Source organism: Rhincodon typus, chromosome 26, assembly GCF_021869965.1.
Source record: "Rhincodon typus isolate 14 chromosome 26, sRhiTyp1.1, whole genome shotgun sequence".
Classification (NCBI taxonomy): domain Eukaryota; kingdom Metazoa; phylum Chordata; class Chondrichthyes; order Orectolobiformes; family Rhincodontidae; genus Rhincodon; species Rhincodon typus.
Window position 1 is genome coordinate 8,002,953 of NC_063357.1, and position 26,389 is coordinate 8,029,341.

Here is a 26,389-nt window from a genome sequence, read left to right on the forward strand (position 1 = left end):
TCACTGACAGATCACTTTGGACATGAGAACATTTTGTTTTATAAACAACTCCATGGGAAATCATGTAATGCCATCTGATTGCTTGGACCCGCCTCTTAGAGATGACCTGCCTGTGTTTTTACCGTGTCCTGTTTGGACATGGTTTTGGGTGTCAGTGTTTAAACCATATACAGTTGCTAGGCCCGGGCCTCCCACCCAGGAGCTGCCCTTCTAGGTTGCAGTGTTGGAAGAATTGCCCACAGATGGTGAATAGAGGCATGTTACCTTTCACTTCACCTGGTCGACCAACTGGTGATGAGGAGGGTCCTGTTCTTTCGTTGGGACTGCCAAAGGGACCCTGCCACCCTGGTTCAGAGTTGCCAACTGGGTCAGCAGACAGTCCAGAGGAATATGCAGCACCGTGGCAAGATGGCCAATGTTTGTGAGGTTAAGCGTTATCATCTTCTCTTTGCTACCTCACGCTCACTCTGTCTCTGCTACTGCACACATCTCCCACCGAGTCTCATGCTCCACCACTCTCACTATTGTCTCAAACATCTTCCCTCACTTGCCTGTCACCTTCCCCAATAGAAACGGAAATTGCTGAAAACGTCAGCAGGTCTGGCAGAATTAATGTCCAGCAGTTGTAGCCACACGCTTGTTGATATTTGAACTGCGTTGTCCAAACACTGGGACATAGGGGCCCCTGATGAGGAGCCCAGTGCGATGCTGCTACACTGACATTGCCCTGGTTTAGATATCTATTGCTCAGGCCTTTGGTTGCTCATACAGTAACAGATTGGGAGAACTTCTCCCCATCCCCAAATTATCAGAGAAAGGCAGCATTGCACATGCGATGGTGGCGGGGTGTTTTATGGGGCAAACTGTGGAGTGAGCAGCTCCTGACCCTCTTGCAGGCTATGGGCCCTTGGAAGGCAATTGGTACCTTGTCCACTAGAGTGAATCTTTCCAGGCTGCAAGACATTGCTTGAGTCTCACAGCCATTGGTAGGATTGATCTATAATGGTTAAACAGAAAAACCAAAAGAACAGCAGAAGCTGGAAATCAGAATTTAAAAAAAAAACAGAAATTGCTGAAAAAACTCATCATCTGTGGGAAGAAATTGGAGTTAATGTTTTAGGTGCAGTGACCCTTCTTCAGATTTATAACAATGTGGCCAAGAGTGCTTGGGGCTAGGATTTTACACCATGATAAAGTCACCAAAATGATGCCAGACAATGGGGCTGCTGTCTCATTAGAGAGTAATGGTCTAACCTGAAGGTCATCCATGCCTTGGGTGATAGGTGAGGTTAAAAAGGAAGGACCTTTATGGTGACCTCAGCCAGAGTGGGAGGTGAACCCTCAGCGTTGGCTTTACCTCGTATAGGAAACCAGCCATCCAAGCTAACCACCTGTCAACACATCAGGTCAATACAAAAGGATCTGTGATAACAGGAATCTTCCACCTGTACTGTGTGGGTGTTTCTTTGGAACCATTGCCCTTTGAAGGGTCCCACATGGTGCGTATCCTGAGACCTTGGTGACCGCTGGTGACAATGGAGACTAAGAGGAGTCATTGGTGAGCTGGAGCTGTTGGTGCCCACTCTGAGTTACATTGTTGGGAATTGTTGCTGTCTAGTTTCTACACAGTGAGTGGGAGAATGGGAGCTGCACATCAATGAAGCGAGATTTGGTACTAATATCATCCAAATTAGTTCCCTTACCACTCAAAATTGAGATTCTTGTCTTGCCATTTCATAACTCAGTTGCAGAATGGAACTTTATTTTCTTGACATCAAAAATTTCAGGTTTCCGCTTTCGTCATCTTTTCCCATCTGGCTCGCCATTGCCCATCACGGGCTGGGAAGATTCTACCCTTTGTGGCCATTAAAGTATCTCAGTTGATGGATTTCGTTTTATTCTAAGTCTAAGACAGGGAAAGCCGACAATTGACTATCTCAGAACTGAGGTAAAGCAATTAAAGTTAGAATTAAAGTTAGGTTTATTGTCGCGTGTACTCAAGTGCAGAAGTACCGTGAAAAGTTTACAATATCGCCTCTCATGGCGCCATCTTAAGTATCGAGTACCTAGGTACAAATCTTAGATACAAATAGAGAAATAAAGAAAAAAAAATTACATTACCTTATAGTGATTCATAGCATAAGTTAGAAAATAAGAAATACAGTTGAAAGGAAAATCATTACAGTCAGATAAACAGATAATTGTGACCTTGGAGTGGTGGGATTAGAGACAGTGCACCTCCTTCCATCTTGTTCATACATACTGCTGCTTAATGATTGAATAAATGTATGACACATTAATTCAAGTCGCTGTGTGCCATTAATATCCAGAGTAGAGGCAAAAATGTTTAGACCAGGGAGAGGATTTAACAGAAGGGAGAAAATGTGAAAGAAGCTAATAAACAGTGACACTCTGAAGGCAAAGGACATGAAGTTTGTTCAGCTTCCTCTCAACGTAGTTTTTGTCTCTTTTAAGATGAACAAGTACAGCAGTATCTCACATATTGTTTCTCATTCACAGGAATAATTAATGAAGCTGAACTTGGAGCACAAAGTGTTGTTTATCAGATATTACTGGTGGTATACATGGTAAGGCTAAAGATTTTACCAGACATAAATGTATAACATTTTCCCAACAAGAACTAACAACTTTCACTGAACTTTAAAATGGGAGTGTTGGACAATTAACATCTCATTGACTCAGTCACTCAGCAGACTCCTGAAAGGGCTTTTCTGGCACTGCGGTGGTAGCAGGTAACACACCTTTTAGGGGCTATTGTGGTGCACTGGCAATGTCCCGACTTCTGAGTGAGGAGGCACAGGTTCAAATCCCACCTGCTCCAAAAGTGTGTCATAACATCTCTAGAGAGGAAGAGTAGAAAATATTGATTTGAAAGTATCTGAAGTGAATTCACTAGAAATATTTAGGACAAATTGCTTGGTTTAATCTACTCGACTCTTAACAGGGACCAAGACCAGGGGAAAGCTAACTATCGGGGTACATGGGCACTAACTAGCTACCAAGAGATATGACCAACTATCACTCATTTCCATACACCCAGACAAAGAAGGTCCCTAATTCGACTTGGACAACGTAACCATCCTAGGACTAACCAAACAAAGACATGCACGGGAATTCCTAGAGGCCTGATACTCAACAAAGAACTCCAGCAACAAACCTGTGGAAATAGACCCCATATACCACCCACTATGAAGTAGAATGGGAAATGAGGCCAACCACCACATCAGAATGGACCCACATAAATAACAAGGGGGGGCAGACCAACAACGCTTCACCGCAAGTGCACTGGTGATGTTACCTAGTACGGTGACGAAACGTCTGCAAACCAACCTACCAGCTCAGTGAGCAAACCAACAATCTCAGGAACCAATCTGTGAGAAGTCACCAGTTTTTATTCTTTCACAGATGAACCTGCTCAGGGCAGAGTGCTCTTGTGGCACAGGAGGCCCAGATTCAAGACTGACCAGACCTGGATATGTGCCATGGCACATCTGAATAGGTTGTTTAGAGGGCTCTTGTGCTGTCGTGGTAGTGTCCAAACCTCTGAGCCAGGCTATCCTGGGCTCAAGTCCCGCCTGTTCCAACAGTTTGATTTTAAAAATACTGAGATGACCCTGATCTCCTGGTCTTAAGAGGCTAAAATATTGGATGTATTGGAGGAAACATATATATATAGAGATTAAAGGAAAGAATAAACAAGACAGAAGTGAGATTCCATGGGTGAATAAATACATAAGTGGAATGTGAAGTACATTGACAGCAGAGGGAAGTGAGAATCAAACAATACTTAGAGATAATGGGAGCAAAATCTAAAACCAACTAGTAAGGCAAAAGGAACTTTACATTAAATTATAAAAGATAGTAAAACAAAATAGTAAAATATTTTACAGGCTTGTCAATAAAAATTGGAAGGTCGGAAATAGAACCATTGGGGTTATACAGAGTAATATCACAGGTGGCAAGAAAGACATGGCAGAAAATTTAAATAATTATTTCATTTCATTATTAACCAAGAAGGTAGACATGGATCATAGAGGGCCTACAGTGTGGAAGCAGGCCATTCGGCCCATCGAGTCAACATTGACCCTCTGACAATCATCCCATCCATCCCTTTACCCTATCACCCTGCATTTCCCAGTAGCCCACCCTAACCTGCACATCCCTGAACACTATGGGCAACTTAACATGGCCAACCCCACCTAGCCCGCACATCTGTGGACTGTGGAAGGAAATCGGAGCACCCGGAGGAAACCCACGCAGACACGGGGAGAACGTGCAAACTCCACACAGACAGTCGCCCGAGGGTGGGAATCGAACCCCAGTCCCTGACACCGTGAAGAATGAGAGAATTGTATTTAAAGTATAAAAAGAGCTGCATTGAATAAAGTAAGTAATTGCAGAGGGTGGAATTGTAGGGTTTCTTCTGGTCAACACCAACTTGTGCTAAGATTTTTGGAGGGTTTTCCTCACTGGGAACAGGGCCTCTGAGTGAAAATACACAAATCATGAAAAGTTGCACCACCAAGTTGGCAAGGCCATTTTTAAAAAATCTCAGTATATGCTCTATTTAATAGACATAGGAAGTTCACAGCACAGAAAGAGACCACTTGGCCCATCCTGTCTGTGCCAGACAGAGGTTTACAATTTTAAAACTTGGGAAGTCATGCTAAATCCACCTCAAGCCGTGGTTGGAATTAACTTCAGAAATCTGTGCACAGTTCTGGTCAGAGTTTTACGAAAAGGATATAGAGACACTGCAGATGATGCAGAGGTAATATCAGGATGTTACCAGAAACATGCAAATTTACACATCAGGAAAGGAATGACACGCTGGTTCTTATTAGTCTCGAGATAAGAATGCTGAGGGCTGCCCTAAAATTCTGAGAGGTTTCGACAGAATGGATTTTGTAAAAAAAAATTTATCAATTCCATGCTTTTCAGAGGGGCAGTGTGGACTTGTTGGGTCGAATGGCCTGTTTCTACATCGTAGGGATTCTGTGATTCTATGATCTATGATCTACATTTCTGAATTTTTGACAATGGTTGAAATAGGAGAAGGACTGTTTTAAAAACTAAGATTTTGAAAAGAATTACAGTACTTCTTAAAAGCAAGTTACCTGACACTCACTGTAAGTGCTATTTACACTTTTGCTTGTTTGAGCAGTGCAGAAGGTTAAAGTGAACAAGCTGGAACCAGGGGTATGTACAAAGAGAGATTCGGCTGGCAACAAATAGCTGATTGGTTTGTGGAAATGGTGATCAGTTGTCAGTGTCAAAAGCCTTCTGCCTGACAACAGCCACGTGATTGACTCCCAGGCAACTGAAGAGCTTGTGAGTGTGAATGTTTGGTCAGAAGCTGTCGGACATCCAGAAAGGAAAAAGCAGTCCGTTTCCCTGGAGTAAAAGGCATCTCAGGCCTGAAAAAAGCCGGTTTATTTCCCCACATTAGTCACTGTAAGGTGTGGGTTTTAAGTGAGAGTGATACATGTGAACCAATTGCTGTGTGTCTCCTGTAAGCGAGTGAAGATAACTGGAGAAGAAAACTCAGGGAGCAAATCCTAACAAGCAAAAAAAAATCATCTCAGCGAGCCCTGTGGACAGGGACCATTCAATTGTCTTCTCGGTCTTCTCCTCCAACCATAATGTTCTGAGGAAGGGTCTCTCAACCCAAAATGTTAACTCTGATTTCTCTCCAGGGATGCTTCCAGACCTGCTGAGCTTTTCCAGCAACTTCTGTTTTTGTTCCTTTATGGTGAGCTCAGTCAGTGCAAGAATGGAACCCACAGTGTTGGCATCACAAACTAGCCATCCAGAAATGTCCAGCCTTGAGTGGTCTTTTAATGAGGTGGCCTGTTTCAATGCAATTTACCCTATGCAGAATCACTGGGTGCAATTTCCCAGCCCCTGTCTTCTTTCTCCCGCAGATACCTCTGGGATACGGGGTGGCTTCAGCTGTTCATGTGGGAAATGCACTGGGTGCAGGGAACCCAGAGAAAGCTAAAAATGTTGCGAAAGCTGCTCTGTGGTGCGTTGGTGAGTACTATATTTGCAGTTCTTTGCACTGTTTGGTGACAGTGTCCTCACTTCAGTAATGCAGCGCTCACCTCTTTATCTTCGGTTTGCTCAGTATCCTTAATTAGTCACTTCAGGGCCTTAGCTTTTAGCTGTTATCTATTGAAAGACAGAAGCAGGAATGGTCAAGTCAGTCCTTCGAGCCTTCTCTGACATTCAACATGACTGTGGCTGATCATCTCCATTTCTGGCCCTTGTCATCCAGAACCTAATTCCTGGCAAAGGTGAGAGGGCAGTGGGATTCAGGCCTGGTTAAGTAACTTTCTGACCTGCAGGCCTGTTGCTTCCAACAGCACTCTTTTACCTGATAGTGTTCAAGGTGTAGAATGCACGCATTAATACTAAGGAAAGAAAATATCCAACTGTACAGAGATATTGAAGCATAGAAAATAGGAACCGTTCTGGCCGTTCTGCATGTCGAACCTGCTCCACCATTCAATATGATCATAACCGATCATCTGAATCAGTCCCCACTTTCTTCCCATACCCTTTGATCCCTTTAGCCCTAAGAACTATGTCTAACGCCTTCATGAAAAATATAAATGACTACTTTCTGCAGCAGAGAATTCCACAAGTTCACCACTCTTCATGGGAAATTTCTCCTCATCTCAATCCTAAATGGTCTACCCCATATCCTTAGACTCTGACCCCTGATCCTGGACTCCCCGGTCACTAGGAACATCCTTCCTGTGTTTACCCTGACTAGGCCTGTTAGACTTTTATAGGTTTTTATAAGACCTCCCACCCAACCATTAATCTAACCTCCAGTGAGTATAGTCCTAACCAACCAATGTGCTATTAAGGTTGGCACAGTGGCTCAGCGGTTAGCACTGCTGCCTCATAGTGCCAGGGTTCGATCCCACCTTCGGGCAACTGTCTGAGTGGAGTTTGCACGTTCTCCCTGTGTCTGTGTGGGTTTCCTCTGGGTGCTCCAGTTTCCTCCCACAACCCAAAGATGTACAGGTTAGGTGGATTGGCTGTGCTAAATTGCCCATCATGTCCAGGGATGTACAGGCTAGGTGAATTAGCCATGGGAAATATAGGGTAGGTTTGGGTGCAATGCTGTTTGGAGGGAAAAAAATGATTAGACAATCAGGTTTTTCAAGGGATAGGTTGGGCAGGATTTCACTCATTGCTGTAATTGTGTTGTAGTAGATTTCCCCTCTACCTGAGAGAGCTGACAAGATCTTTATTTCATAACCGATCCAAACGCTGACATCTCTGACAGTGCAGCACCCCATACTGGTGTAGCAAGCTGGATTATTTGCTCAAGACACATGGGTGGTCGAGGAACGTCAGGGCGATGATAGAAAAGTCTCTGAATTGTTGGTTCCTTTGGAGTGAGTTGCCTGAAATGTATAATTGATTAAAACAAAGAACTGAAGATATGAAGCAAAAAACCAAAATCACTGGAGGAACTCAGCAGGTCTGTGGAGAGCGAAAGCAGTTGACATTTCAGTGAGATAGTAGGAACTGCCAATGCTGGAGAATTTGAGATAACAAGGTGTAGAGCTGGATGAACACAGCAGGCCAAGCAGCATCAGAGGAACAGGAAAGCTGACGTTTCGGCTTGGCGTGCTGTGTTCATCCAGCCCTACACCCTGTTATCTCTGACATTTCAGTGAGCCTTCTTCAGAAACTTTTTGATGATGAGTCATACCAGACTCGAAACATTAACTCTGCATCCTCTGCACAGGTGCTGCCAGACCTGCTGAGTTTCTCCAGCAATTTCTGCTCCTGTTTATAATTGATTAGTTGGTCAGAATTGTTTATACATCGAATTAGTACTTATTTGTATTTCATTTTGACCAGGATTTCTGGCTTTGGTGATTTTTGCGGTACTGGAGGCTATAAAGGATGTGATTGGTTATGTCTTCACCAATGACGAGTGAGTTTGAAAGAAATCTTGACTGTATTTAGATCACAAGTTGAACTCAGCATTGTCTGAAAGCTCTGCCTTGACACTACTCTCTCCTTCTTACAGGGAAATAATTCAATTAGTTGAGAAAGTGTTACCAATAGTCGCTACTAACCAATTGTTTGATGCCTTGGTTGTGAGTATTTCAAATGAAACCTTACACAACTTATGCAAATACATTTGGCTTAAAATTAAGATTGCAGGCAGACTACTTCCTTCCTGTGTCAGAAATTATCTGAACAATGTCTTTGCGAATTCAGAAAAAAGAGTTTCTATTTGTTATTCTTAAAATAACTTCATTCAAATTTAATCGAATGATTAAGGTCGTGAGCTGGCAACAGGGAAGCTCCTACTGCGGTAAACGCAGGAACAGAAGGGACGCAATTCTGTCCTTTAAGCCTGCTACATTATTCTGTAGCTGTTGCTGGATTGAAAACATAGAATTCCCTTCCCAATAGCACAGTGGATGTATCACAGTGCATCACATGGATGGCTCAGGAGGACATTTCACCATCACCTTCTCAAGGGCAATTAGGGATGGACAATAAACGCTGGCCCAGGCAGTGATGCCTACATTCTGTGAAAGAATGAGAAAACAGATCATGGCTGGTCTATGCACATACATAGAAACAATTCAAATAGGGAAGGACACTCCACCACTCAATCTGCCATGACTGATCTGAATGCGGCCTCAATGTCACCTTCAAGCCTACCCCCAATATCCTTTGACTTCCTTGTTAGTGAAGAATTTATTTGCCTCTGTCTTAAAAATATTCAGTGACCTGGCCTTCACTGCTCTTTGGAAAAGATAGACTTGTGAGCCTCTGAGAAAAACAGCATCTTCTCATTTCTGTCTCAAATGTGAGACCTATTTTTAACTGATGTGTCTCCTAGTCCTGATGTGCCTCACGTGGTCCATTCTGTCAAATCCATTCATGATCATGTATATTTTATTAAGATCACCTCTCATTCTTTTAAACTCTCATGAATACAGGCCTGGTCTGTCCAACTTTCCTTATTCCTCTTCATTCCAAGAATCTGTCAAATAAACCTCCTGTGAACAGCTTATGATACAATTAGGTCCTCTCTAAAATAAGGAGACCACAACTATACACAATAGTGTATATGTGGCCTCACCAATTCCCTGTACAATGCTACAAAATATCCCTAATTTTATATTCCATTCCCCTTGCAATGAACACTGACATTTCATTTGCCTTTCTAATCACTTGCTGTACCTGTGTAGTAACTGTTTTTGGTTCATATACCAAGAAACCCAGGTCTCTCTGTATCTTACAGTTCTGCAATCTATCTCCATTTAACCTGTATACTGTTTTTTTCTTCTTCCTGTCAAAGTATCAGACTGGAGACTTGTGACCAGCAGTGTGCTGCAAGGATCGGTGCTGGGTCCATTGCTTCTTGTCATTTATATAAACAATTCGGATGTGAATATAGGAGGCATGGTTAGTAAGTTTGCAGGTGACACTAAAATTGGAGGTGCAGTGGACAGCGAAGAGTACAACGGGACCTTGATCAAATGGGCCGCTGGGCCGAGGGGTGGCAGATAGAGTTCAATATACTTAAATTTTGGTAGGACAAGTCAGAACATGACTTATACACTTAATGGTAAGGTCCTCGGGAGTGTTGCCGAACAAAGAGACCTTGAAGTGCAGATTCTTTGTTCCTTGAAAGTGGAGTCCCAGGTAGACAGGATAATGAAGAAGGTGTTGGTATCCTTGCCTTTATTGGTCAGTGCATTGAGTATAGGAGTTGGGAGGTCATATTGCAGCTGTACAGGACATTGCTTAGGCCACTTTTGCAATATTGCATTAATTTTAGTCTCACTGATATAGGAAAGATGTTTTGAAACTTGAAAGGGTTCAGAAAAGCTTTACAAGATGTTGCCAGAGTTGGAGTGTTTGAGCTGGGGCTATCTTCCCTGGAGTGTCGGAGGCTGTGGGATAACGTTATAGAAGTTTATGAAATCAATGGGGGCATGGATATGGTGAATAGTCAAGGTCTTTTCCCCAGAGGGCATAGGTTCAGGGTGAGTGGGGAACGATCTAAAAGGGGCCTCAAGGGGCAACATTTTCATGCAGAGGGTGGTGTGTGTATGGAATGAGCTGCCAAAGGAAGGGGTTGGAGGCTGGTACAGTTACAACATTTAAAAGGCATCTGGATGGAAATATGAATAGGAAAGGTTTAGAGGGATATGGGCCAAACAGTGGCAAATGGGAGTAGATCAGTTTAGGATATCTGGTCGGCATGGATGAATTGGACCGAAGGGTGTTTTCATGCTGTACATCTCTATGACTATATGGACCTGTCCTGATTTTCCCTAATTTTGTTCCATTTGCCAAATATTTGCTGACTCAATTAACCTATCATACATGCTGTATGGTTGTTGTAAAAGGTTGTAAATGTCTGAAAGGGTTAATATTGAGAAGTGCATTAAACAACACCCACTTGTCGGCAGAACACCTTAGAATCTCAGAGGAGTAAGACCAAGGCTGTCCTCATAGTCTCTGTAGCTGTCTCTATCATATCAATGTAGCCAGTAAGCGACATGCGACAAACTACTTTTTGTTCAATATAAGAACTTCTTCTAGTTAGCCGAGGAAGTGGTTTTCTTCTCCCACAACAGACCAAGCAGACCCTATAGACACCTACACATGAAAAGGATGGTTCTACAGACTCAAAGTGACCGCATATGCAACAATGTCCTCTTCACAACTTACTTTCCTTCCTAGCTTTGTGTCTTCAGTAAATTTCATCTAATGTGAATTGTTAGTAGTTCAGGTCCCAGCACTGATCCCTGTTGGACCCCACTCATGCCATCCTGAAAACCCAACAAGACCCAGTTAAGCCCACTCTCTGTTTACTCTTAGTTAACCAATCCTCTATCCATGTAAGTATATCACCTCCTAAAACACAACTCTTATTTTGTGTGGTCTTTGTATTTCTTGAAACCTTTACTGTAAAGGAATTAAACATTAATATGTGCTATTTGTCTACTACACAGTGTGTGAATGGTGGAGTGCTGAGAGGAACTGGGAAGCAAAGACTGGGAGCTATCGGTAACCTAGTGGGATTTTATCTCATTGGTTTTCCCATTGGAATATCACTGATGTTTGCTGCAAAGTTTGGGATCATTGGTAGGAAGTTGTTTATTAATGTGTTTTGTTTCTCTTGTCCTGAAGGCTTGGCTACGTTCTGGGATTCTCTCCCACTAACCACTGGCTAATCTCTGATTTCTCACCACAATGGCAACACTCTGTGCGTGCAAATATAGACAATCAGATTATTTTCAAAAGAATCAGGGGGAGATATGGATTTGTTTTACTGGTGTGTTCTGATGCTCTAGAATTCTCTTCCTGAAAAGGAAGAAAGACTCGTAAGGGGAAGGAGGCTGTCATAGTTAGACAGGAACAGGAATAGGCCATTCAGCCCATTGACCCTTCTGGCCATTCAACTTGATGATAGCTGATTGAACACTCCAATGCCTTTGCCCATCCCATCTCTATAGCCCTGAATGCCTGTTGGTGATCAGAAATCCATCAATCTCTATCATAAAGACTGAGATATCCACAATTCTCTGGAGTAGAGAATTCAAAAGAATCACCACCCTCTGAGTAAAAACCATCCTAACCCTAACCATCCTCATCTCGGTCCTAAGTGGCATCCCTTACTTTGAAATTGTGCCTCCTGGTTCTGGATTCCCCAACCAGGAGAAACATCTAAACCACTCCTACCCTGTCTATCACTTTTAAGTATTTTGCAGGTTTCAGTGAGATCTCCTCTCATTCTTTGAAACCTGAGAGAATGCAGGCCCAGTTTATCCAGCCTCTTCCCTTAAGGCAGTCTTGCCTTCCCAGGAACTAAGTCTGGTGAACTTCTGTTGCACTCCCTCTATGGCAATAATACCTTTCCTGAGGTCAGGAGACCAAAACCACCCACAGTACTCCGGGTGTGTTCTAACCAGGCTCATTCTCAAGATTTCACTACTCCTGTGCTCAAATGTTCACACAATAAAGGCTAACATTCCATTAGCCTTCTTAATGGTTAGCTGCACCCAAATGTCAGCTTAAAGTGACTTGTTGACAAGGGTATCAAGGTCCCTTTGTACATCTACACTCTCCAAACACTGACCATTTGAGAAATACTCTGCATATCTGTTTTACCTATGAAAGTGTCGAATGATAACCTCACATTTTAGAACGTAGAACATTGAACAGTACAGCACAGTACAGGCCCTTTGGCCCACGATGTTGTGCCGACCTATTATCCTCCTAAGATCAAATTACCCTGCATACCCTACATTTTACTATCCTCCATGTGCCTATCCAAGAGTCGCTTAAAAGTGTCTGAAGTATCTGACTCCACTACCACTGCCGGCAAGGCATTCCACATGCCCACCACTCTCTGTAAAGAACCTACCTCTGACACCTCCCCTATACCTTCCTCGAATCACCTTAAAATTATGCCCCCTCGTAATAGTCATTTCCACATTATTTTCCTTTTGCCATGTTCCTACTCACTCACTAAGCTAAATCTTCCTGAAGCTGCTTTACATCTTCCTCATGACACATATTCCCACTTAGCTTTGAATCATCTGCAAATTTGGAAATGTTACATTTGATCCCCATCCCCAAATCATTGATATATGTTGTAAACAGTTGGATTCCAAGTCTGATCTTTGTAATATCCCACTCATCATAATCTGCCAACTCGGGAGTGTCCCATTTATTCTCAGTCTCTATTTAAAGTTCATTAGCCAATGACTAATTCATGCTTGTACATTACTTCTATCTTCAATTATTCTATCCAGCCTCCTTTTGGCAACAGATCAAAAGCCTTCTGAAAATCAAAATATACTCTGTCCATCAGCTCCCCTTTATCAGTCTGTTAGTGACATCTTCAAAAACTCCAAGATTGTCAAGCATTATTTTTCATCTGTAAATCTACGTGGTCTATGCCCAATCAGATCATTATCACACAAGTGTCTATCTCATCCTTTATGATAGTATTTTCACTCTTACTGATGGAAAGCAAATAAGTCTCGAGTTCCCTCTTTTCTCTCTCACTCCTTTCTCAAATATTGGGGTGACGTTTGGCACCTTACAATCTACAGGAATCACTTGTCAGTGAGATCACAGAATCACAAACACCTGGAGAAACAAAATTCCTATGGATATGAGATCAGCAGATGTCACAGGAAGCATCCTACAATCTTCAGGTTTTTCATGTCAAAGCTTGGCATCACCTAATCACTATTTCTTTTGCCTTTATTCCATTTAAGACTATTACAGCCAGATTAGGGGCTGAGAATTCTGTTGTAAGTAACTCACCTCCTGACTCCCCAAAGCGTGTTGACCATATACAAGGCACAAGTCAGGAGTGTGATGAAATACTCCCCACTCGCCCAGATAAGTGCAGTCCCGGCAACACTTAAGATGCTCAGTATCATCAAGGCATCATCCAGGGCAAAACAAGCTGCTTGACTAGCATCCAATTGGCCACTTTCTATGTTCCTCCTGTCCCCGAGGCAGATTGGCAGCGATCTACATGATTCACTGCGGTAATTCACCAAGAGTCCTTTGACAGTATCCCCTTAACAACAAGTAATTAGGAAGGCAAATGCAATTTTGTCCTTCATTGCTAAAGGGATTGAAATAAAAAGCAGAGAGGTTATGTTGCAGCTGTACAAGGTGCTGGTGAGGCCACACCTGGAGTACCGTGTGCAGTTTTGTCTCCTTACTTGAGAAAGGATGTACTGGCACTGGAGGGGGTGCAAAGGAGGTTCACTAGGTTGATTCCGGAGTTGAGGGGGTTGGCTTATGAGGAGAGACTGAGTAGATTGGGATTATATTCATTGGAATTCAGAAGATTGAGGGGGGATCTTATAGAAACATATAAAATTATGAAGGGAATAGATAAGATAGAAGTAGAGAGGATGTTTCCACTGGCAGGTGAAGCTAGGACAAGAGGGCATAGCCTCAAGATTAGAGGGAGCAGATTTAGGACTGAATTGAGAAGGAATTTCTTCATGTAGAGGGTTGTTAATCTGTGGAATTCCTTGCCCAGTGAAGTAGTTGACGCTACTTCAGTAAACGCTTTTAAAAAAAAGGTAGATTTTTTTTGAACAATAAAGGAATTAAGGGATACGGTGAGAACACGGGTAAGTGGATCTGAGTCCACGAAAGGATCAGCCATGATCTTATTGAATGGCGGAGCAGGCTCGAAGGGCCAGACGGCCTACTCCTGCTCCTAGTTCTTGTGTTCTTGTGTTCTTAAACTCCATGGCATCAACCACCTGGAAGGACAAGGGAAGCAGGTGGATGGGCATATCAACAGCTGTAAGTTCCCTTCAAGGCCACTCACCGTCCCGACTTGGAAATATATTGCCATCACTCTACCAACACTGGTTCCAAATTCTGGAACTCCCTCCTTAAGGACTGTAATGATTCAAGAAGGCACCTCATCACCACCTTCTCCAGGGCAAGTAGGGTTGGGCACAAAATGTCGGTCCAGCCAGTGACATGAGCGAATAAACAGAGTAAATAAATCCAAGTCATTTCCTTCAACAGGTGTCCATTTGCTCTGGTGAGGGGATGTGCCAGAGAACAGGTGCCCAGGTCTCTGCTGAAACCACTGTTGATGCAACAATGGAACTAATTTCCTGGCCTCCCATTCTTTGCTCTTCCTTCCCTGCTCCCTCCATCGCTAATGATTGATGAATTCACCACATGGTAAACAGTCAGTTTCAAGTCATAACCCATCAGTTTCCTGTGTGCAAATCCATGATTCTACACTGTTTTACAACACCCAGAATGTACCTCCCGTTAAAGGGCCACCAATCCTGCCATTGCAGTGAAGGTCCTGTCGGAGAGAACAATCTTTCTTTGACCAGGATTTCACATTTCAGGGAATCTGAGCCTTCTCAGAAATTAAAGGCACAAGTTTCCAGAGGCAGTACCGCCCCATCAAGGTAACACCCTCTCACAGAGATAAAGTAGAACAGAAAACATAGAGACGGGAAATCTGACAGAATTGCCTGGCGACTCACACACATTTATCTTTTGCAGGTTACTGGTATGGAATGGTCATTTGTGTCTTTTTCCAGTATGCTTTCTATCAGATAGTGATTTACAAAATCAACTGGAATGAAGCATCCAATCAGGTGAGAACAGATAATAGAATTTGGCTGTTGCGTCAGTAAATTTGCTACATTTTCCACTTCCCTCCCATGCCTTGACTCTTTGGACCTGCCTGGGAGAGCAAATTAGCCGCCATGATTCTCATCATTCTCTCTTTGTCATTCTTTACAAAGTCACCAGGGGGGAGGCGGTGGCCTGGTGGTGTTATCGCTGGACTGTTAATCAAGCGACCCAGGTAATGTTCTGGGGACCCGGGTTCGAATTCCGCCACGGCAGATGATGGAATTTGAGTTCAACAATATATCTGGAATTAAGAATCTAATGGTGACCAAGAATCCATTGTCGGGGAAAAACCCATCTGGTTCACTAATGCCCCTTTAGGGAAGGAAACGGCCATCCTTACCTGGTCTGGCCTACATGTGACTCCAGACCCACAGCAATGCGGTTGACGCTGATCTGCCCCTTGAGTAATAAGTGATGCCCTCATCCTGTTAATGAATAAAGACCACAAGGAGAGTCTCTGGGTGACCATCTGTCCATGTTGCAAAATGCCTGGCCTACCCACCCCATCAGCAATATAGTACACTGTGGAATTCACTCTGTGCCACATTGCAATCAAATTCCAATCATTCCTCCTTATAATGGTAGCTATCACATGTAGAGAATGCTGGAGGAAACTCAGCAAGTCTGGTAGCATTTGTGGGAAAAGAAACAGAGTTAATCTTTCAAATCCAGTATGCCTTTGAGACTTCTTCAGAACTGTAACTTAAAAAGGCAGTTCTAAAGGCAGGTCAAAACAGACTTCAAGTGTTAACTTTGCTTTCGTCTCCACCACTGCTGCCAGACCTGCTGAGTTTCTGCAGCTTCATGGAATCCCTACAGTTTGGAAGTAGGCAATTTGGCCCATTGAGTCCACACTGACCTTCTGAAGAGCACCTAACCCAGACCCACCCCTCTATCTTATTTCCGCAACCCTGCATTTCCGATGGCCAATCCACCCTAACCTGCACATCTTTGGACTGTGGGAGGAAACCGGAGCACCCGGAGGAAACCCGCACAGACACAGGGAGCATGTGCAAACTCCACACAGGCAGTCGCCCGAGAGTGGAATCGAACCTAGCTCATGCTAGCCACAGTGCCGTGGTCACTTCAGATTTCCAGCATCCGCAGTATTTTCCTTTTGTTTGATGTCAGTTATCGCTTGGTTCGAGACGATGTCTACTCAGAGTCAAGAGTTTCTGTCATGGGTTTACTGCAGAGGCCAATTCTCAACCTGTAGATCTTTGAGCACAGGGGAAAGGTTGTCCCACAAGGTAGTGTGATTGAGAGTGAAGAGGTAGTTTCTTTCTCCTTCCTTCTCAGCTATCACTGTGACAGATCATTAAAGTGTTTGGGCTGAAAGTGTGATGCAGCTTGCTGGCCATATCATCATTCTGAATGGTTAGACACTCCCTCCTCACAGTTACCAATATCTATCACCACGCTTCCAGTGGAGCAACTTTAGAGAAACCTTACCTTGTTTCTGTCATCCTCCCTTAAACCCTGGCCCACAGAGAGTTGAGAAAACAGGACAGAAGTAGGGTTTGGGGGGTGCTCAACAGAGTAAATGCTGAGAGGATGTTCTCATGAAGGATGTCATGGGAGAGTGTTGGACCAGACCGAATGGTGTCAGAATAAAGGGACCCCAATTTGAGACTGAGATGAGGAGGAATTTCTTCTCTCAGAGGGGTTGTGAATCTTTGGAACTCCTTGCCACAGAGAGCTGAGGGGGACAGAGCCCTTGTGTGTATTTAAGGCTGAGATGGAGAGATTCTGGATCTGTATAGGAACCAAGAGTTATGGGGAAATTGCAGGAAAGTGGACATGAGGAATGTTGGATCAATCATGATCCTACTGAATGGCAGAGCAGGCTTGAGGGCTGAATGGTGTAGTCTGTTCCTGATTCTTGGGGTCTTTATGGATACATTTTGGGGGGATCTGGGCACAGTCTATAGTCCATAGTACCTGATATTGCAGGAGTTGTTCTAGAATGTTTGCAGAATGGCATGTTTGTTTAATGATTGAACACTGAATCTGGAGGATGTGGCAGAAGAACAGCAGATGAAATTTCCCTCGTGCTGTTACATGTTGTAGATGCACACTCCAGCTCTCACTGTGATGACAATAACTGCTCTGTTATGCCCAGGGCAACAAGGTGCAGAGCTGGAAGAACACAGCAGGCCAAGCAGCATCATAGGAGCAGAAAGGCTGATGTTTCGGGCCTAGACTTTCTGCTCCTATGACGCTGCTTGGCCTGCTGTGTTCATCCAGCTCTGCACCTTGTTGTCTCGGATTCTCCAGCATCTGCAGTTCCTACTATCTCTGTTATGCCCAGGACTAGTGTTGAAGTGAAGAGGGTTTTGTTGTTGAACACTCATTGCCACGGTGTGTGGAAGGCTGGGCTGGCACAGCTGATGCTGTCTCGATCTCCTGATCGCTGAGCGTCTTTGTGGAGAGGCAGCTGCCACATTTTCTCAGAAATTGTTACAGCGCAGAGGGAGGCAGTTCGGTCCATTGAGTCGGCAATGGCTCTCCCAATAAACGTAATGTCTCATAATGTCATTTGCCTGCCTTTCCCCCATAACCATAAGGGAAGAGTTTAACACCACAGAATGTACAGCCAGAACTAAGAGTGTGGGAGCACTCAGATTCGTCTGGCCTGCAGGACGAAAGACAAAACACCTCCTGAAAATGCAAGTTCTTGCATTTACACAGTTCCGTCCCTGAGCGCCAGTTATTTTGCAGCCAGTCAATTACTTTTAAAGTGCTGTCACTTCAGCAAGATAGCGGAGGCGATAGAGTAGCAGCATACAGGCTCCTGTGCCTGGGCTTGTCCTCTTCGTCTGCCTTTTTTTTTATTTCTTTCTCATTTTCCTTCTATCTTCTCAAACATACCTGATAAAGGGAGCTCTTTGGCAGGAGGTGGCTTCGCTGGGCTCCGGCGCAGCGTCTGCATCTTCAGAGGCAGTGCAGCTACAGAATCAGTCGGTCATTCGACCTGTGAAGCCTGCAGCAGGCTTTCATTTTCACATGGAGTGGCCTGGAAGGCCCAGAGTGGGCCTCTGGTGGCGATATGCTGTAACAGTGGAGATGGAAAAGTTGGACTCTCTTTAAGTTTCTTCTTATTCTAAGTTAATGTGAATGACGCCTCTGCACAGCAACACTTTTCGCTGTATTTTGTCTTGAATACAAGTGACAATAAAGGATATTCTAACTGTAGTTCTAATAATGTAGGAAACACAGCACCCAGCATCCACACAGCAAGCTCCTACAAAGGCAATTAGCTAATGACCTGTTAAGCTGCAGTTTTTGTGATGTTGATTTGGGGATTGGTCAGGACACCAGGCATAAATCTCCATGGAGAGTTCTTGAAAGTAGTGCTATTGGATTTTTTGCATTGATCTCAGTCTTAAATTGGTGCCTGTTTATTCTGAGACTATTCCCACTGTCCCTAGACTCTCCCATGTGGGTAAATACCCTCTCCAGCCCACACCCACCATGTCCTGTTCTCCCAACTCTTGAAAGATCAGGGTTTAGCAGAGGACAACAGGCAACAGTCAAAGCCCCAGTTCAGCATTTCCCTTCACTATTGCACTGGATTCTCTGTCTCAGTATTTTGTGCTCAAATCCTATCATGGGATTTAACCCAAAACTTTCTGAAATTGAGGTGAGTAGCAGAGGCAAAAAATGTTTTTCTTTAACAAAGTTGAAAATTAACAAGCTGGTGCTCCATTTTGAGGTATACAAGACAAGTCAGACTAAAATGCATCATTCATAAGTTTTATTGGTGTTTTCCCACCTGCTAAGCTATACTAGTTCTTCATGAATACTGTACAGTTGGTAAATTTATGTAATATGAATGAATGAATGAACAAATGAATGAATGAATGAGTGAATGAGTGAATGAATTAGCTTTATTGTCACACGCATGCGAATGAGTGTAACGAACAGTTTGCGATGTCCCCATTTATGGTGCTATCTTAGGTACAAGATACCCAGGTACAGATACTTAAGTATTCGGTACAAAATTGAAAGAATGATAAATAAAACTCCTGCATAAGAATAAAAAGGAAACAAGTACTTGATTTACATCCTTCCACCCCAGTCTGTGACAGCACCTGGCCTCCACACCGCACTGGGCCAAGTCTCCACACCGCACTGGACTTTAAAACTCGAGGCCTCGCCTCCCCATTACAGCCTCCAGTTGGAACTCACTCCCCACTACAGCTTCCGCCCCGGGACTCACTCCCCACTACAGCCTCCGCTCTGGGACTCACTCCCCATTACAGCCTCTACTCTGGGACTCAATCCCCGCTACAGCCTCCCTGGGCAATATAGCAGCTGGAGGAACCAGGCGGAGGGCTTGAGAGGAAAAGGTGTGGCGTTCGAAGAGATCTACTCCATACACAACATCGGGGAGGGGAAGATCTGCTTCACCCTCACCCTCACCCTCCCCAGCCTCATCCTCCCTCCCCCTCCCCGGTCTGCTGACATCAGCCTCCACTCCATCTCCCCCTCACCCTTCTCCTCTCCAAACTCATTCTCCAGAGCTGGCAATGTCAGCCTCTCTTTGTCTCCCCCCACAGCAACACCCCCCTCCCTACCCAGCACACACGCCCACTCTCCTCCCTAGCCTCCCCCTCCCCAGCCTGAGGACACAGTGGTGCATGTTCACACAGGCATTTCCTGCTGCCTGTTGTGACCAAATTACATCATGCATAGTTGTCTTTTTGGTGTTCTGGACAATCACTCCATTTTTAAATATATCCCCTTATTAGTTTACTGAATCTGTCATTCCCTGATCCCAAGGATGCAATACAATTGCTTTCTGATATTAAAGACACCCTACAGAATCATTAAATCACCTCTTAACAAGGCCAATCAGCCTATCATTTGCCTGCAACCTCTTTGAAATGGGTATCCAATCAGAGTTTGACTCAGATGCTCCTCCCCCACAGTCCTGCCGATTTTCCCCTTTTCACTGTTTTTCCATTTCCATTTTGGTAGTGTTTTCTCTCGTATTGTCATTGTAAATGTCTATGTCAATACTCATGATGGAAACAAAAACAGAAATTGCTGGAGAGACTCAGCAGGTCTGGTAGCATCGGGAGGAAGAAAGCAGACTTTGAATCCAATGACCCTTCTTCAGAACACATGATGGAAACTGCCTATATAAAATTGTCACCCTGTAATGCACTGTCCTGCCACTGGGAGCACTACAGCTCCTACCCTGATAGGGCAGTGTAATTACAGCAAGGTGAGCTCCGATTGGAGTTGTGTATGTGGGAATACATTGGAGGAGAAGAAAAACAAGAAATGCACGCAAACATAACATTTTTAATTATTGTGATTGCAAATATGGCAGCCTTTCATAACCTTGGAGAAGATCACTCTTCCATTTCTCAATTTAAATCAAGTGTTTCCAAGCTGCTGGTGGGGAGCTGTGTTCAAGTCTAACTGAATTTGAATTCAATAGAAAACATCTGAAATTAAGAATCTACAGTTGGCCATGAAACTATTATCAATTGTCAGGGAAAAAAAACCATCTGGTTCACTAATGCTCTTCAGGGAAGGAACCTGCCATCCTTACCTGGCCCACACGTGACTCCAAGCCCACAGCAGTGTGCTTGACTCTCAACTGCCCTCCGAAATGGCCTAGCAAGCTGCTCAATTGTATCTGTCACTACTAAGGACAGGCAATATATACTGGGCCAGCCAGCTGTGTCCATGTCCCACGAATGAATTAAAAAAAAAACATTGTTTATTTTGCAGAAGTGCAGTCAGGAGGCATTGCTGTCATTACAATGGGAGATGCCACTCCAGTGGAGAATAATGTGAACACTGGACAAATGAGAGAAGAGAGCTCGGCCCCTAAAATGAATGTTGAAGAAAAATTGTCCATGAAACAATTGATTGTTCGTCGGGGAATAGCCATCCTTTCAGGATTACTTATACTGGCAATTGGACTATTGCTGAAGAACATGTAGACTCCAGTGAACTTTGCAGAGACAAGTGGGAATACAGATCACCTTCTGTGGTCAGTGGAGCAGCTATAAGAGGTGCTCTGTGTGTTATCTCATTTCTCACTTCTTAGCAACAATGAATGTTAAAGGAATGTCAATTATATTACAGATTGGAAGGAAGGCCGTTCAGACAGACTCCTGTAATTGTTTAAAGCGTATGTGTCCATTTTAGTGACCAGGCCCTCACCGGTGTAGGCACCTGCCTACTCGAAACAGGACCAGGGACAACTTGGTGGCTTTTGCTATCAGGTTTCCATCAGCTCAAAGACCTCCCAGTTGGCGCTCATGTACATCATTGACTGAAGCTGGAAAGGATTTTTATGAACACGGAAATGAGAAAAGCAATTATTGGTGTGGTGACATTAATCTTCTTTGTGGGGGTGGGCGGAGCAATCTGAGTCACAATTCTTTTTAGACGTACCAGTGCACAACAAAAAAATTTGCATCTATATTAAAACTTTAATGCAGCAAAATCTCCCCAGGCTCTTCAATCGAGTGCCATCACACAACACTTGAACTTGCATAACACAGTGTGGAGCTGGAGGACCACAGCAGGCCAGGCAGCATCAGGGGAGCAGGAAAGCTGACGTTTCCGGTCAGGACTGAAGAAGGTCCCGACATGAAATGTCAGCTTTCCTGCTCCTCCGATGCTGCCTGGCCTGCTGTGTTCCTCCAGCTCCACACTGTATTATCTCAGACTCCAGCATCGGCAGTTCTTACTATCTCTGAGTGACTTGAACGTGGAGGCATTTGATGAGATATGAGTACAGGTGATGAAAAATGTGGTCGTTGTTCAGGAACAGGAGGCAGGGAAATTTACTTCTGCCACTTAGAAGCGGGTTTGATGATGATGTGTCTGCAGAAGACTTTCCATCCAGTAGGCTATTATGATAGCCTGGGATTCTCAGACATGTTGCCTGGGTGCACAGATTCATGACACTTACCGTTCAATTCTGCAAAGAACTCAACATTCTGATAATAAAGCAAAAACTAACTAACAATTGATCGTAGTAGATTAACCTCTAGATATATTTGACTAAAAGTGAGTAGCAATGCAACAGTGTCATAGCTCCCTGCGGTTAGCTCGCTGAAATCAAGACCTGTTATCACCAAAGTTGAAGAATATTTTTAGAAATACACAAAGGCTCCTCAATTTACCTGATTTTGTTGATAAAAAGCACAGATCAGTGGTATTATCGCTGGACTGTTAACCCAGATAACGTTCTGGGGGCCTGGGTTCAAATCCCGCCACGGCAGCTGGTAGAATTTGAATTCAATGAGTATCTGGAATTAAGAGTCAAATGATGATCGTGAATCCATTGCCGATTGTTGGAAAAACCCATCTGGTTCACTAATGCCCTTTAGGGAAGGAAACTGCCATTCTTACCTGGTCTGGCCTACATGTGACTCCAGACCCACAGCAATGTGGTTGACCCTTAACTGCCCTCTGGGCAATTAGGGATGGGCAATAAATGCTGCCTACCCAGCAACTCTCTCAGGCCGTGAATGAATAAAGGGGAAAAAGCTACGGGTAAACAGATATAAACCATCAGCATAAATACTACAAACTAAAACCTTAATCCCTTTTAAAAACTCCCTCTTACCCACACAGACACATAGGGATACACAAGGGAAAAAGAAACACATGGATGAAGGGAAAACTAGGAAAGTATTTTAGCTCTCTTTGTTCAGAGGATCTGTTGAGTTGATCCTTTCATCTCAGTCTTCCTCTTCCAAATACTTCCACTGGTCTGCAAAAGGCACAGGGTGGCTGGTTCACTCAAACTATCAAATAAGAGATACACCTTATAGCAACTGCTGAAGAAAACATAATCTGGTTATCTTCAGGTTTAGAGTGCCTTACTGCAGAGAATGACGAGCGGGATCCTGGCTGGTGGATACTTGGCAGTTCCTCTCTGCAGCCCCAAGCTATTCAGTTATCTGAGAATTAGTCACATGATTACTGACAGGCAAAAAGCCTTTCTTATCTCTGGCTGGTCACTAGTACATAGATCACTCATCTTGTTGCCAACAAATGCTCCGTCTGACTACAGTACCCCTCAGCTCCAGTTCATCTGCAACCTTAACTTCAATCATTGGCTGAGAAAGGGTCACCAGACCCTAAAAGTTAACTCTGATTTCTCTTTACAGGTGCTGCCAGACCTGCTGAGCTTTTCCAGCAACTTCTGTTTTTATTTCAATCATTGCTTGTTTGTGCAGCTTTATAACCAATGCTTGCCATGAGTTACTTGCTTTTGAAAACATGCAGCAATCCTTGCAAAACCATGGTTTTAAAAACAATTCTTTCTCATTTCAGTCCATAATTTTAAAATGCACACAAAGAACGAAAGACACAATACAGGCTGCTTAGAACACAATTTCAGTCCAGAGCCTGCATTGAGTTAATTGATGATTCTAAGACAGTGATAGTGATAGTGCAAAAACAGAAGTTGCTGGAAAAGTTCAGCAGGTCTAGCAGCATCTGTGAAGAGAAATCAAAATTAACATTTCGGGTCCAGTGACCCTTCCTTAGAACTGATGGTAGAGATAGTGCAATTAGTCTCACTAAATCTGAACTACAAGCATAAAATCAGAACGGATTTGTTTTCTTCATCACTATCTTTGGAGTTTAGAAGAATGAGAGGTGATCTCATTGAAACATATAGGATTCTTAAGTGGCTGATGGGGTAAATGCTGAGAGGATGTTTCCGCTCATTGGAGAGTCTAGGACAAGAAGGAATAGAATAAAGTGGCACCAATTTAAGACTGAGAGAGGAAGAACTCCTTTTCTCAGAAGGTTATAAGTCTTTAGAACTCCTTTCCACAGAGAGCTGTGGGGGGTAGAGTCCTTGGGTGTATTAAAGGCTGAGATAGAGAGATTTCTGATCAGTCAGGGTTATGGAGAAATGCAGGGAAGTGTATGTGAAGAATATCGTAATAGCCATGATCCTATTGAATGGTGGAACAGGCTCCAGGGACTGATAAGCCTACTCCTGTTCTTATTTTGTCTGGGCTTATTGTTTATCCAAGGATGACCATTTGAACTGCATATGTGCATCATTAAGTTTCATACTGATATACTCCATGGCCATCTAGTAGGCTAATATACAAGGGGTAGAAGAAATATTACACTTTTCCAAAGCCCTTGTTAGACAAGACCTGGAGTACTGTGTGCATTTCTGGGCATCACATCCTGGGAAGGATAGACTAGCCTCAAAGGCAATGTAGTCTAGGTTTACCGCAAATGTACCTGAATTCCAAGGATCACACGATGAGGAGAAATCTCACAAACTTTTAAATTCCCTGGAATTTAAAATGGTGAGGCATGATTTCATTTAAATGTTTAAGGTATTGAAGGGAACAGGTACGTTGATAGAGCAAGCCTGCTGGTTGGGGTGTCCATGACTGAGACATAACCGTAAAGTTAGAGCCAAGCCTTTCAGGAGTGCACAAAGTCAGAAATCACACATCACCAGGTTATAGTCCAACAGCTTTATTTGAAATCACAAGCTTCCGGAGCGCTGCTCCTTCATCAGGTGAAGTCCTGAAGGGACAAATAAACCTGTTGGACTATAACCTGGTGTCGTGTGACTTCTGAATTTGTGAACCCCAGTCCAACACCAGCATCTCCACTTCAGGACTGAAAGCCTGGAGTACTACACACAAAGAGTGGTTTTCAATGGGGGGAATTGGGGTGGGGAGATGGACTACCTGGTGAGAAGTTGGTCAGAGTCATGTGTCTCCTTTTTATTAGGGATGGCCTGCTGTGTTATGTGCAACTCAGATATTTAATATGTAATCACTCACATGAGTTGTTCACTGATGTTCTGAAGCCTGGGCCCTGTGTTGTTGTACATTAGAGGACCCCACTGATTGTGATTTTTGTCCTGCTGATGAATTCTCCTGAATGACCATAAGGTATCTTTGTTGGAATTCTTCCAGCATTCCCGCAGGGAAGTTGTAAGAGGTGTTCCAAATTAAGACAAGATTATGATAGCATAGAGGAGAAGAAATTGTTCCCACCGGTTTTGGGTCAGTGGTGGGGGTAGGTCAGCGAGCAGAGGACTCAAATTTAAATAATTAGCGGAAACACTCAAGAAGAGACAAAATGTCTTTTACTCAGCAAGTGCGTATGGTCTAAAAGCATGATGGAAACAGGTTCAACAACAACTTTTAAAATATGATGGGCTAAATACTTGTAAAGGACATTTTGACGGGCTATGGGAAAAAAGCAGGCAAAAGGTTCAAATGAAGAATCACTTTCAAAGAACTAACACAGGTGTAATGAGCTGAATGATCTCATTTGCTACTGTGATCTTGTGGATCTGAATGAATAGTTAACAGTTATGATTTTGAAATTCTTTAGATCATGTTGAATAGGTGAGCCATTTGGAATGTTAGCTAAACTAGTCTTGGCTGTTTGATCTCTGTGATGACTTTTTGTTAGCCAATAGAGTTTTATCAGAGTTGATCTTGCAATAGTAACTCCAAAGTACATCTTAATCTTGACAAATTTACAGCTCCTTTGCCAAAAGAAATTATGCTTAGATTGAGAACTTGAGATATCTGGCTGCCAACCAAGAAATTTCCAGGATTTATGTTATAGTCTAGTTAATCATTAACTTTATCATTCATTGCGAAACTGAATGACAGAAAATACCTTATAGTCATGTCTTATGTAATAATAATTGGATTTCTGCACATTGCTGCTGTGTCAGGAGGTCACAAGACATAACAGCATAAGACCACAAGACGTAGGAGAAGAAATAGGCCAGTCAGCATCTTGAGTCATTGAGTCACCGTTCAGTGAGATCATGGCTAATCTGATCATCCTTATCTCCACTTTTCTGCCTTTCCCCCATAACCTTTGAATCCCTTACTGATTAAAAATCTATCCCAGCCTTGAATAGACTTAATGACTCAGGCTCAACAGCCCTCTGCAACAGAGAATTCCATAGATTCACTCCCCTCTGAGAGAAGAAATTCCTCCTCGCCTCTGTCCTAACTAGGTGACCCGTTACTCTGAGATTGTGCCCTTTGGTCCTAGACTCTACCACAAGAGGAAACAACCATTCCACATGTACCCTGCCAAGTCCCTTAAGAATCTTGTGTGTTTCAATAAGGTCTCCTTTCATTCATCTAAACTCTAATGAACACAG

The 26,389-nt window shown here is 43.5% G+C and overlaps 1 protein-coding gene across 1 annotated transcript in view; it reads left to right on the top strand.

The window, feature by feature from the left end:
- The window catches only part of LOC109934758 (multidrug and toxin extrusion protein 1-like), a 42,586-nt gene extending 20,883 nt beyond the window's left edge, over nt 1-21,703 (top strand). The window contains exons 10-16 of the mRNA XM_048612342.1: nt 2,521-2,588; nt 5,946-6,054; nt 7,906-7,981; nt 8,078-8,147; nt 11,034-11,166; nt 15,097-15,191; nt 20,980-21,703. Of these exons, the coding sequence (XP_048468299.1) occupies nt 2,521-2,588; nt 5,946-6,054; nt 7,906-7,981; nt 8,078-8,147; nt 11,034-11,166; nt 15,097-15,191; nt 20,980-21,045 (617 nt within the window). The 3' untranslated portion in view covers nt 21,046-21,703. The remainder of the gene's footprint in view (nt 1-2,520; nt 2,589-5,945; nt 6,055-7,905; nt 7,982-8,077; nt 8,148-11,033; nt 11,167-15,096; nt 15,192-20,979) is intronic.
- Nucleotides 21,704-26,389: the final 4,686 nt, after the last annotated feature.